General features: G+C 34.4%; 1 protein-coding gene across 1 annotated transcript; it reads right to left on the reverse strand.

Moving 5' to 3' along the window:
* Positions 1 to 6,063: 6,063 nt before the first annotated feature.
* Positions 6,064 to 7,897, reverse strand: LOC109156677 (40S ribosomal protein S15a-1-like). Its single transcript, XM_019304515.1, has 4 exons — positions 7,817 to 7,897; positions 7,358 to 7,505; positions 7,118 to 7,278; positions 6,064 to 6,394 (listed from the first exon to the last, which is right to left on the reverse strand). Exons 2-4 carry the CDS (start codon positions 7,488 to 7,490, stop codon positions 6,296 to 6,298), a joined length of 393 nt encoding a protein of 130 aa, XP_019160060.1. The 5' UTR covers positions 7,491 to 7,505; positions 7,817 to 7,897; the 3' UTR covers positions 6,064 to 6,295.
* Positions 7,898 to 11,791: the final 3,894 nt, after the last annotated feature.

The following is an 11,791-nucleotide window of genomic DNA, read 5'->3' on the forward strand; positions in this document are numbered from 1 at the left end:
CGACAATTGCGGATGGTGACTCCGGCGAAACAGAGCACTCAGGCGAAGACCCAGCAACGACGGCGGGCGGGCTAGGGCATGCAGCTCCATCCGGCGGGCAGAACAAGCAGCGAAGCAGTGGTGGTGGTTAGCAGTCTCCCACCCCCGGCGAGCTCCTCCCCTCCTTCATCGATGGTAGGAAAGTAACGGCGATAGCGACGGAGCCCGACAGTGGCGTTTCTCCTCCGTTTCCGAAAAGGTAGCAGCTCCAGTAACATGGTGGCTTAGTGGCAGAGGGAGGAACAACGGGTGGTGGTGTTGCCGTGTTCCACCCGCGGGTTCCGGCAAGCAAAACGAAGAAGAAGGTGAGCTTTGCTTTGTAGTCTTAGTTGTTTATTTAGATTATTAGGTTTTTGTTAATTAAGGGTTAACAAGAAAGGCTTTAGTTTAGTGGTAAGGAGTGTGTTTGGTTTAGTAAGTGGTTAAGGTTTGAATCCCACCCTTTAGCTTTTAATTAATGGTTTTATTAGGTGAGCTTGGTTAGTAGCTTAACTACTAGTGCAATAACGTTATGGTTAGTTTAACAAAAGACGTTTAGCTTAGTTGGTAAAGGATTTGGCTAATCTTAAGATAAGCTAGGGTTTAAATCCCCTTATAGTTTTGATTAACTTATGTATTATTAAAGTAAAGGTCCGATTTGATTCGTAAGATCCCTTTTTGATAGATTGGCTGGCTTATGAGCTGAGCGTAGCCTAAGATTGGCGTTGTTTTTGGAAGGTTTGCTAAGCGAAGGAACCCATGCTTTAAAAAACCTATTTTATACTTGTTATGATGATTTCTTGCTACTCTATTGATGTTTTTGATGTTGTGAGTGATTTGATGTATAATCTTGTGTTTATGCATGTTTAGAGTTTGTATCTAGGGTTCATAAATGGTATTCATTGAGCTATTCATGTATTCAAGTCATTTCCTTGTTGAATGTGAGGTTTTGGGTGTTTTGGACTTGAACTTGGAGATGTTGATGTTTTTTCCCGAAGGGAATTTCTCCCCCTAGGTACGTGTACCCGAGGGCGGAACAGCAGGTGGTTGTCCACCCGCCGTTCCACCCGCGGGAGGTGGAGTGGTGACCAGCGGGCGGTGCCGCGGGTGGAGGTCCACCCGTGGTTCTACCCACTGGTACCTGTAAGGGGGTGTGGCGGGTGGTTGTCCACCCACCGTTCCGCCCACTGGTAGGTGATGCTTTGGCCTCCGTTTTGTTGAACCGTTGTGTAATTGTGTGTCTCCGTTGATGTTTCGTATGTCTAGAATGGTGTCCTAAGTATCCATGATAGGATTATGAGTCTTGAATCGTGCTTATGGTCCAACTTTGTGATTCGTTGGATTAATGTGAAGTCGTTGATGTTCGATTGAACCGTAATGTTTGCCCTTTTGATGTACATGCTAGTTATGATGTTGTTGATGCTAGTATGTGTTGTTCATTCGTTTCCAATGAGGATTGGGAACTTGTGTTGCCAATCATGTTAACCTTTGGATTAAGGTCTATCGTTGTTTGATTGTGGATTCATGTCTTTCATTGAAATCTATTGATTGAATTCCTCGACATGATCTTGTACATATGTTGTACACGTTTGTTGATACTTGACTGGGCTATTGATGAGCCTCAATCCTCTATGATAATGAATGTGTTACTATGAGATTGGTGTTATTGTTACTGAGCTTTGCTCATTTGATCGGTGGGATACTATCACACATGTGTTGATAAGTTTTATTACTTATTATTGAATGGCACTGCGCGTGCTAAGAGTTCGGCGGTAAAAGCTGGCGGAGTTTGGTGGGGAGCAATGGCTCCAGGAGGGAAAATGTTGGACTCGATGTATAGGGTGGCACTAGGAGGTAATTGTTGGAACTGAAATAAGGTCAGGGGTAGCCATAAGGTTGGAACTCGAAACGTATCATTGAATGTGATCCTTGACTTTATATTGCTTATGAGCATGATTATTGTTATCCCTTGATTGATTATCGTATGATGTATCTTGTTGATGAGTAAGATTGCTTTTGTCATTCTTATTGATTTATTGAGTAACCGTTTGATGTTGGTCTTTATTTGAGAGTGAACTATGATGAGTCTTATGATGTCTCTATTCCTCGTTTTAAAAGACTATATTATGTATTCCAAGTCTCAAATGATTTTCTCTATATCTATATTATATTGTACTCAACAAGTATTGGTGGGTTACTTAGCATTATTCGCTAACGGATGCTACCCCTTATGTTTTTCAGGTGATGAGTAGTTCCTTCGAGTGCGCTAAAAGACGAACTAGTTAGCGTAACTCCCTTATGCTTTCTTAGTTAGTTGTTGAGGCCTGTGAGCCCGTAGAATCGAATTTATGAATTCTATGTTATGGTTTGAATGTTTAAGTGGTGACTTTAGCCTGTGTATCTAACCTGGTGGTTAGGTGTGGCGTGACATCTCCCGGTTTACCTGTTAGCTTCCGCTTATCTTTATATCTTAATGTTAACTTTATCTCTATATTTAAGGTTTAAATTATGCTTAAAATCGGAGGTGTTATACTGGAAGACTCAACACATGGCAGTGGAAATGGGACAAATTTCCCTAACTAACACGCATTACATAAACTTGAATTGCAAGGAATAGAATTACTAGACCTACTAACCGAGCAAAACTGAAGAATATGATGTAAGATTCAATGATGTGGATGTCCTAAGCGATCATGCCACACTGATTCGATTGTGCGAGCGGAAAGAAAAGCTGAAGGAGACGAACTGATGATAAGAAGCTTGTATAGACCCCTAGAGCTATTGCCCTGTAGCAGAATTTTCTTGGTATTGATATCCTTCACGACAAAAAAAGAATGGTGAAACTCAAAGAACACTTTATTATCTGAAGTAAATTTTTGAACAGATAATAAAGATGTAGACAAAACTGGGAACATGAAGGATATTTGATAATTGAAAAGACCTAGATGAGGTATTAAAGGAAGCATGACCAACATAACTAATAGATAAACCCTTACCACCAACACGCAACGTGTCATTACCAATATATTCCTCAGACGTAGATAGGGCTGTGATGTCTGGGGTTACATGGCTAGTTGCTCCCGTGTCTGGAATCCAAACCTGAGAACCATTAATGTCTGAACTATTATCTTGATATGTCAGGTTAGCCTAAGGAGGAGGATATTTTTTTATTATCGAAGCAGTTGTAACATGCAAGAGCAGTTGACATTTAGATTGGCCGCCGCTGCCACCATTACCACTGCGGCCTCGACCGCCTTGCTACCATCCGTCACAACCACGCTGCCCGCTTCGACCACCGCCACCTCGGTTTTTGCCTTGGTTTCCGCCGTGACGAGTCTGTCCTCCCCGCTGAGGAATGAAGGCGGTTGGGGAGGACCCGTCGTTGCCGCGGATGAACTCTTGTGCGCCTAGAAAATCGGCAAACTCCACAAGAGTGACAAGCTATCCACGGACTGAAAGCGACGCCGTTAGGTTTTGATATTCTGGTCGTAACCCACAAAACACATACAAGTTCATCTTGTCCAAACCAACCGGTCGACCGGCCAAGGCTAGGTCTTCCGTAACAACGCATGCACGTCCAATATAATCAGCAATAAAGGAGTCACCTTGCCTGAGAGACTGAAGCTGAATGATGAGATTAAGTGACCGGGCACGAGACGAAGAAGCTAGAGACTGCTCTATGGACCCAAACTTCCTGCGACGTACGACGTCCAACGGCGAGGTGCATGACTTCTTTAGAGAGTGATGAAATCAACATTGACATCAATGATTTATCGTGGCAATACCACACGGCGGAGGCCGGGTTTGGTTGTGGTTCGCTGTCGACGACAACCGGCATGAAGGCCATCGGGCATGGGTTAGTCCTATCAATAAACCCCATGAGCCTGTGTCCCTCTAAAAAGGGAACTACTTGTGTCCTCCAAAACAAGAAATTTTTGCAGGTAAGCTTAATACTGATAAAGTGATGACAGCCATAGAACTAGGAGAAGTGATGGCAGCATCAGAAACGGTCCGCTCAGAGGAGTTAGCAGATTCGTCAAGGGTTCCATTGAGAGAAAATAGGAAAGGAACCTAAGACTACTAATGCCAGATGAGAACTATATAAATTGTATTAGATAAATAGTAATTACTACTGTATAGACTAACAGAATATATATATATATATATATATATATATATATATATATATATATATATAAGAGAATCATAGGAAGACTAGGATAATGAGCCATAATATGACTCAAATACATAGTAATACTAGTCCTAATAAGCACAAGGAATCAACAGTTTAGAACCTGAGAATTATTTCCAAAGTATGATAAAGATGTGAGCAATCATCATATCATGGACCATGGTTCATATTGTAAGGTAGATCACTAACATAAGGTATATTTTTATTATACTAAATATACATTTTTAATGTACTAAAGATTCATTTTTTAAAAATATATTATTTGAGTACTGAGTATACCTTTAATACACAAATAATGTATATTTAGTATATATATTAAAAATGTATATTTATTTATGGTCTATATTGCAATGTTGATCACGGTCCACAATATAATTTGTGTGAGCCGATGGTCTCTTAGGTTTCACTCTGTAGAGAAATTATTCAAGAGCCTCACCAAAAAAAAAGAAAAAAGAGAAATTATTCAAGAGATTATTCAAGAGTTAATACCCAAAATAGTCCCTCATTTATGTCGTAATTACCAATTTGGTCCTCGACTATCATTCTTACTCAATTAAATCCTCAACTATAGAATTTTTACTCAATTTAGTTCTTTGTCAATTTGACTGTTTGTTGACTGTCAAAAGTGGAAATAAAGTTGCAATTTTACAAGTTTTCTCCTTCCTCCTCATTTAGCAGCGCCAAACCATGTAGCAATAAGCTCCGGTTGGATTCTAAACCTGTCAGTATCAAAGTAGTGGTTATGCATCGGATAGCCCATGAATTTGATTTCCAATGATTTTTTGACGATCGAAATCTGATCGGAGTGTATTGCTGCATGGTTTGGCGCTGCTAAATGGAGGGGAAGGAGAAATCTTGTAAAATTATAATCTTATCCCGACTTTTGACAGTCAACAAACAGTCAAATTAATACAGAGGACTAAATTGGGTAAGAATTGTATAGTTGAGGACTAAATTCGGTAAGAATTGTATAGTTGAGGATTTAATTGAGTAAAAATTACATAGTTGAAGACTTAATTGAGTAAGAATGGTAATTGAGGACCAAATTAGTAATTATGACATAGTCGAGGGACCATTTTGAGTATTAACTCTATAATTTATGGTGTCAACTTTCCATCATCTCATATTCTCATATGATTAACATTACAGAAAACTCAACACTAATTTGAATTCATCAATATAAAAAGTTTTTTTTTATAAAATTTACAAGTAATAGATTGAAATTGTCACTTTCAACATAATTAAAGGGGAAAAATTGTAGAGTAATATACTTTATAGACTGAGTTTAAAATTTAGGTATAACTAATGACTAAAACTGTGAATTTCCTTCTAAAAGAATTAAAAATTTTAAAAATTTTGATATTGGTCATCAAAAGTTTTTCCACCACGGGTCAAAAGTGCAGGCACCATTTTTGACCATCTTTGATCGAAGAATAAAATTTCTGGTTACCATCTAGGATGGTGAGAGAACATTTTTAAAACTCAAATTTGGTTCAATTCTTGTCAACCTAAGAACCTTTGGCATTGTACCTTACCCAAGTTCGCAGAAATGCAAAGTTGATGCTCTTTTCTTCTACCTGACAACAATAAGAAAGTTCATGGCTTCTTCATACAAAGTGAGTCCTTTAATCATTTGCCTAGTTCATAGTTCTGTCTCATTCCAATCATATGTAGTTCAATCACACTGATTAGCCTCGGGCCATGCCTCATTTTGGGCTTTTGGCCAATCACACAAACACAATACTTATTCAACTATAAACAAAAGCCTTGCATGCAAATATCACTAAAGAGAAGCACACAACGGGTATACTCGCATAAATGGAGCTTGCATGCAAGCAGGTATTGTGCAGAGATGGTAAATGGTGTGTGAAATTGCATCAGTAACCGAGAAATGGTCACTACATTCCACTAAATGTATTAGTCAATAACATCGTTTGAAAATGAAATAAAGGCAACAATTTCTACTCAAATCTTAGGGAAAACAAAATTAAAATCAAACATATAGATCTCCATGCTGAAGAAGGTATGTATAAAGCAGAAATACATGACAAAAACCAACACCTGTCATTCTCGTCAACAAGAAATTTAGTAAAAGAAGCCAAGAACTTTTCCTCCAGCATTCTTTCTCCTGGCTTCCTCATGGTCCATGATGCCGGCAGATGTAGTCAGCACAATGTATCCAAACTGAAAATTCATAAAATAGAATGTGTAAACTAACACGCCAAAATCCAAAATAGCTTTTATATCATTATATAATTACACATAAAAGTAATGTACTTCTCATGGCCAAACCCAAGAGGTAATTGCAGACTTCTGCTCCCCAAGGTGATAGGATATGAGATTGACCCTTCGGAGATATACAGGATTCCCTCCTTTGCAGGAGAGCCTCAACTGCTCATCAACAAAGAAATCTTTATTTTGTGACAATTGCTACCACTTGGGTCTTGCAAATATTCAGTGAGTTGCCCCAAATTCAACGTGGATTGTCACTCTTATTTAATCAAACATGCTACGCAGAACATGATAGAGGTACAAATTGATTTATACAATCTAGACAATCAGATCAAATATACTTGAAAAAAAACAATAAATTCACTTGGAGAAAAACCCAAAGGGCTCCCTTTCAGTGTAAAATACAAATCACGAAACATAGACATGAGCTGAAAATCAAGGAAACTGGAATAAAATTTTCAGAACATAAAAACCACATCAACAATATAGAACTTTATGAGATAAACAACTTTCAGATGAGTGCCAAAGAATGTGTACCAACATTAATCCTTTGACAAGTACATTACCACAACACAATGCTGATCAGGGCCAAAAAAGATTCAACAGTATGAATCAAGAAAGATTAATAGTAAACATCTCTAAGTCGAAAATATTAATTTGAATAGTGTATGATACCTGTCTTGATGGAAGCAACCTTGCAGTCCACCCTTCAATGTCCTTGACACCAATGTCAAAACGAGGACTAATTACACCACACTTGTTTAACCTCCCATTCAACTCAACGACAATTTTACCTGCTCTGTGATCATCCACATACTCAAACTCCCCAATGTATCCTGCAAGACATCCAAGAGTAAGCAAACCAAGACCACCAAACCCATAACAGCAATTGTTCACAGAATGAAACAAACATACCATGCTTCTGCATCACCAGAAGAAACTTGACAATCACTTTTGAGGAAGGCCTAATCATAACCTGTCTCTTTCCCCTCTTCTCAGCATTGTACATGCTCTTCAGAGCATCATTCAACACACTAACTCTCACCATTTTTTAAGAAAAGTTCTATATCAAAACCCAAAAAGAAAAGAAAAAAACATTTTTTTCTCAGTAACTGGAAACAAACTGAAATTCAGACAAAAGAGTTGGATTACACAGTAGATAGCAACATATTTCTCAAAACTAAAAGGGACAAAGTGATATACTAACGATCTATGACCCGCACAAACAGAATGCATATGCTATAGCAGCTAAAAATCAACTCTCTAAAGATACGGCACCGATATGATTCACGAAAGCAATTGAAGAAACAATCAAACACAAGATTCACAAATCGAAAATCGGAAAAATTATAAGATAAATCCCAGACAACTTACCCGAACACTGACTCGTAGAAGAGGAAAGAAATCAAATCAGTGCGGCAGAGGCGAGGCGAGGCGAGGCGTTTCTTTGAATAGAGCTTGATAGTATAAAGGAAAGGAAGCGCGTTTTAAATATGGCCTGTTTTAGGGTTTCTGCTATGGACTTACAATTGGGAACAATGCTATGGGCTTACAATGGATTTTAGTGGGCCTTTGCAACGTTGCATTTTCTTTCACATTTATGAGTTGAAAAATTTTCAATTCTGGTCATATGATTATATGGACTTTGTTAATTTAGTATTTGACTTACAAAAGTGTCAATTTAGTACCTTGATTATGCAATTTTTATCAATTTTGATCACTTCGATCAAATTACCGGCCACATTTCGCGAAAGATTTCAACAGTTAAAATAATGATATACATCTCTTCCTTCTTCTCCGACGAATTCATTTTTTCCGGCGAATCCGTTGCAGCAGCACACCTTTCAAAGCATACTTAAACAGTTAAACTTATTCGTCCAAGCCGCCGCCCGCGATTTATTAGGGTTCAGATGGCCAAAATTCTGGTTGAAAACATCTGGCCGTTTGTGTAAGGGGAGCTTGAGATATTGGCAAACCTAGAAATCTCCGAACTGCACTTCTCTTTGTGCTCGTCTAGCGCACCTAATACCAAAATTTCGGTTGCAAGCTTTTTTGGCCAAAAAAATGCTTGCTCGAAGAAGAAAGCGAAATGCTAAAATTGATGCTAGTGCCTATTTATTCTAAAACGTGCGTTTAGAATACTGAGCATTCCAAGATAAGATAATTTATTTTATGAGTTAGAATAATGATTTTATGTGTTAAAATAATATAATGAATTTTCTGGAATAAAATAATGTATTTTATGAGTTAGAATAATTTACTTTATGTATTAGAATAATGTATTTTATAAGTTAGAATAATATATAATGTATTTTATGTGTTAGAATAATGAAATTTTTGGGGTAAGATAATGTATTTTATGAGCTAAAATAATGTACTTTATGTGTTAAAATAATATAATGAATTTTCTGGGGTAAGATAATGTATTTTATGAGTTAGAATAATGTATTTTATGTATTTAAATAATGTATTTTATGAATTAGAATAATGTATTTTGTGTGATTTTGTAGCGTGATCCACACATCTGTGTGGACTGTTATAATGATTGCTTTATAATTTACGAAGTAAATTATACTATAAATTAATTACATTGTAAATATAACAGTATTAAAAGAATCTATATTTTATATATATATATATATATATATATATATATATACTAGTTTTTGTACGCGCTTTGCGCGAATGGGATAATGCCCAATGATTATTTTTAAATAAGTATTTCACAGTATATCAACGCAATATTATATCGGAGATGTTCATGCATATGTAAATAAATATTGAATTTTTATTTATTTAAATCGGTAATTCAAAATATATAAATGCAAGATAATATTTATTGAATTTTCTAATCGATATTTGGTAGTGGTAGTTTTCCCCTACATGTTTTATACATTGTGAGATGTGTGTCATAGGTTATCATGTGAAAGTATTGAACAAAATATTAATATTTATTATATTTGTATAAAATACTTGGTAAATAAATATATATAATGTATTTTGTATTATAACTTTGATATTTAATTACAAGATAATGTAAAAAGAAGACACTGGACAATGCAGTGAATATAATAAATTAATAAATTTTTTTTTTGAATGTTACTGGCCCTATTACATTGTAGTATCTGTTCATATACTTTCTCAACCTACTAAAACACAAAGAACCAATAACGCCTCCACCAAGGCTTGAACTCATAACCTTCCAAATAGAAGTCCAACCCGGGTACCATTAGACAACATAGTCTTAGTTTTTGAATTTTTGAATTGTAGAAAATAAAGATAATATAACTAATGAAATTATATCTATTTTTAAATTTTTTATAATGAATATTTTTTTTAAATAAAGGCATTATAGACATCTAATTCTAAATTAATTAAATGCATATGTATTATTTTTTGTTGTAGCTACTACTTTATTTAGTTTAAGAGCAATAAAGTGGGCAAATTATGCTATGGAACCGTGTCCACCTTGCAAGGTGGACATGCATATCGGAGATGTCCATGCATATGTAAATAAATATTGAATTTGTTTATTTAAATCGGTAATTCAAAATATATAAATGCAAGATAATATTTATTGAATTTTCTAATCGATATTTGGTAGTGGTAGTTTTCCCTACATGTTTCATGCATTGTGAGATGTGTGTTGTAGGTTATCATGTGAAAGTATTGAACAAAATATTAATATTTATTATATTTGTATAAAATACTTGGTAAATAAATATATATATATAATGTATTTTGTGTTATAACTTTGATATTTAATTACAAGATAATGTAAAAAGAAGACAATGGACAATGCAGTGAATATAATAAATTGATAAATTTGAAGGTAATGAATCTTTGAATTGTAGAAAATAAAGATAATATAACTAATGAAATTATATCTATTTTTAAATTTTTTATAATGAATAATTTTTTTTAAAAAAAAATAAAGGCATTATAGACATCTAATTCTAAATTAATTAAATGCATATGTATTATTTTTTTGTTGTAGCTACTACTTAATTTAGTTTAAAGAGTAATAAAGTGGCGTATATACTTTTCATCAACAATAATGCAATCATTGATTTTAAAAAAAAAATACATACAAAATTTATTAATGCAAAAGTATAATTAAAATATTAAGTTTTTTTCTGATCTAAATAATCTAAAGAATATTAAGTTTTTTTCTGATCAAATGATTTTTAAAGTTCTTGATTTATAATCTTTGATGCTTAACTTTGAATATTATGTATTTAGGCAGACTAATTATTTGAACAAAGTTTATGTTAAATTTTATATTATATATATTTTAAATATATTTTAACATATTCGTAGTATATGTTTAACAATTATGCCAACTGTAATTGAGATGTGGTTCGAAACTAAGACTTTTCTTATAGAAATTAATGTGTAAGTTAAAATAATAAATACTTAACGGAATATTCCGTTACTAAAGTTTATGCTAACGAAATTTAGGTTATTCAAGGGAAGAAAATAATATAATAGAGGGTAAATAAGAAAAATCAATAAAAAATACTAAAATAAAAATAATATGAACCATTCATTTTAAGAAACAATAGTATAATATGAACCATTCATTTTAAGAAACAATATGACCGACATTTTTTTGTTCCACTTAAGGGCCTAACATTATTGGCACTTATTAGAATTGTATTGTATGTATTGTATTGTTGTAGATGTAGATGTAGATAGATGTAGATGTATATTGTATATTGTATATTGTATATTGTGTGTGTATATATATATATATATATATATATATATATATATATATATATATATATATATGTAACCCTCCTATTTCATTTTCGCTCTCATACTTGTGTAGTAAACATATTTGGTAAGTAAATGTAAAATGGAAATTAATTAAAATTTATTAATTTGTAATATTACATAATTACACATTTCCTTTTTGAAAAATTATACAAGTTTATAATTCTCATATTTTCTACCTATAAATACAATGGATTGGTGACTTTGGAAATCATAATTTTTCCTTTTACACTGTTCCTCTCTTCTTCCTGTTCTCTCTGTGGAATCATATCTTGGTGTTGCACTCATAAAACGTAAGTATTTTTTTTTTTAGAGTTTTCAAGATGATGATGACGACGACGACGAGGAGGACGATTATTATTATTATTATTATTATTATTATTATTATTATTATTATTATTATTATTATTATTTTGCAATTATAGCCTGAAGTGTTTTTAGTGCCGAAGGATCCAACGGATTGGACGTTGATGGAAACCCCGGTAACATTGACTACAAAACTGATTTCTTAATTTTTCGACAGCAAGGAAGGGCCGGCGTTTTCCTTCTTCTCCACACAAGCAACGAAGC

The sequence above is a fragment of the Ipomoea nil genome, unplaced genomic scaffold (genome assembly GCF_001879475.1).
Source record: "Ipomoea nil cultivar Tokyo-kokei standard unplaced genomic scaffold, Asagao_1.1 scaffold2754, whole genome shotgun sequence".
NCBI lineage: Eukaryota > Viridiplantae > Streptophyta > Magnoliopsida > Solanales > Convolvulaceae > Ipomoea > Ipomoea nil.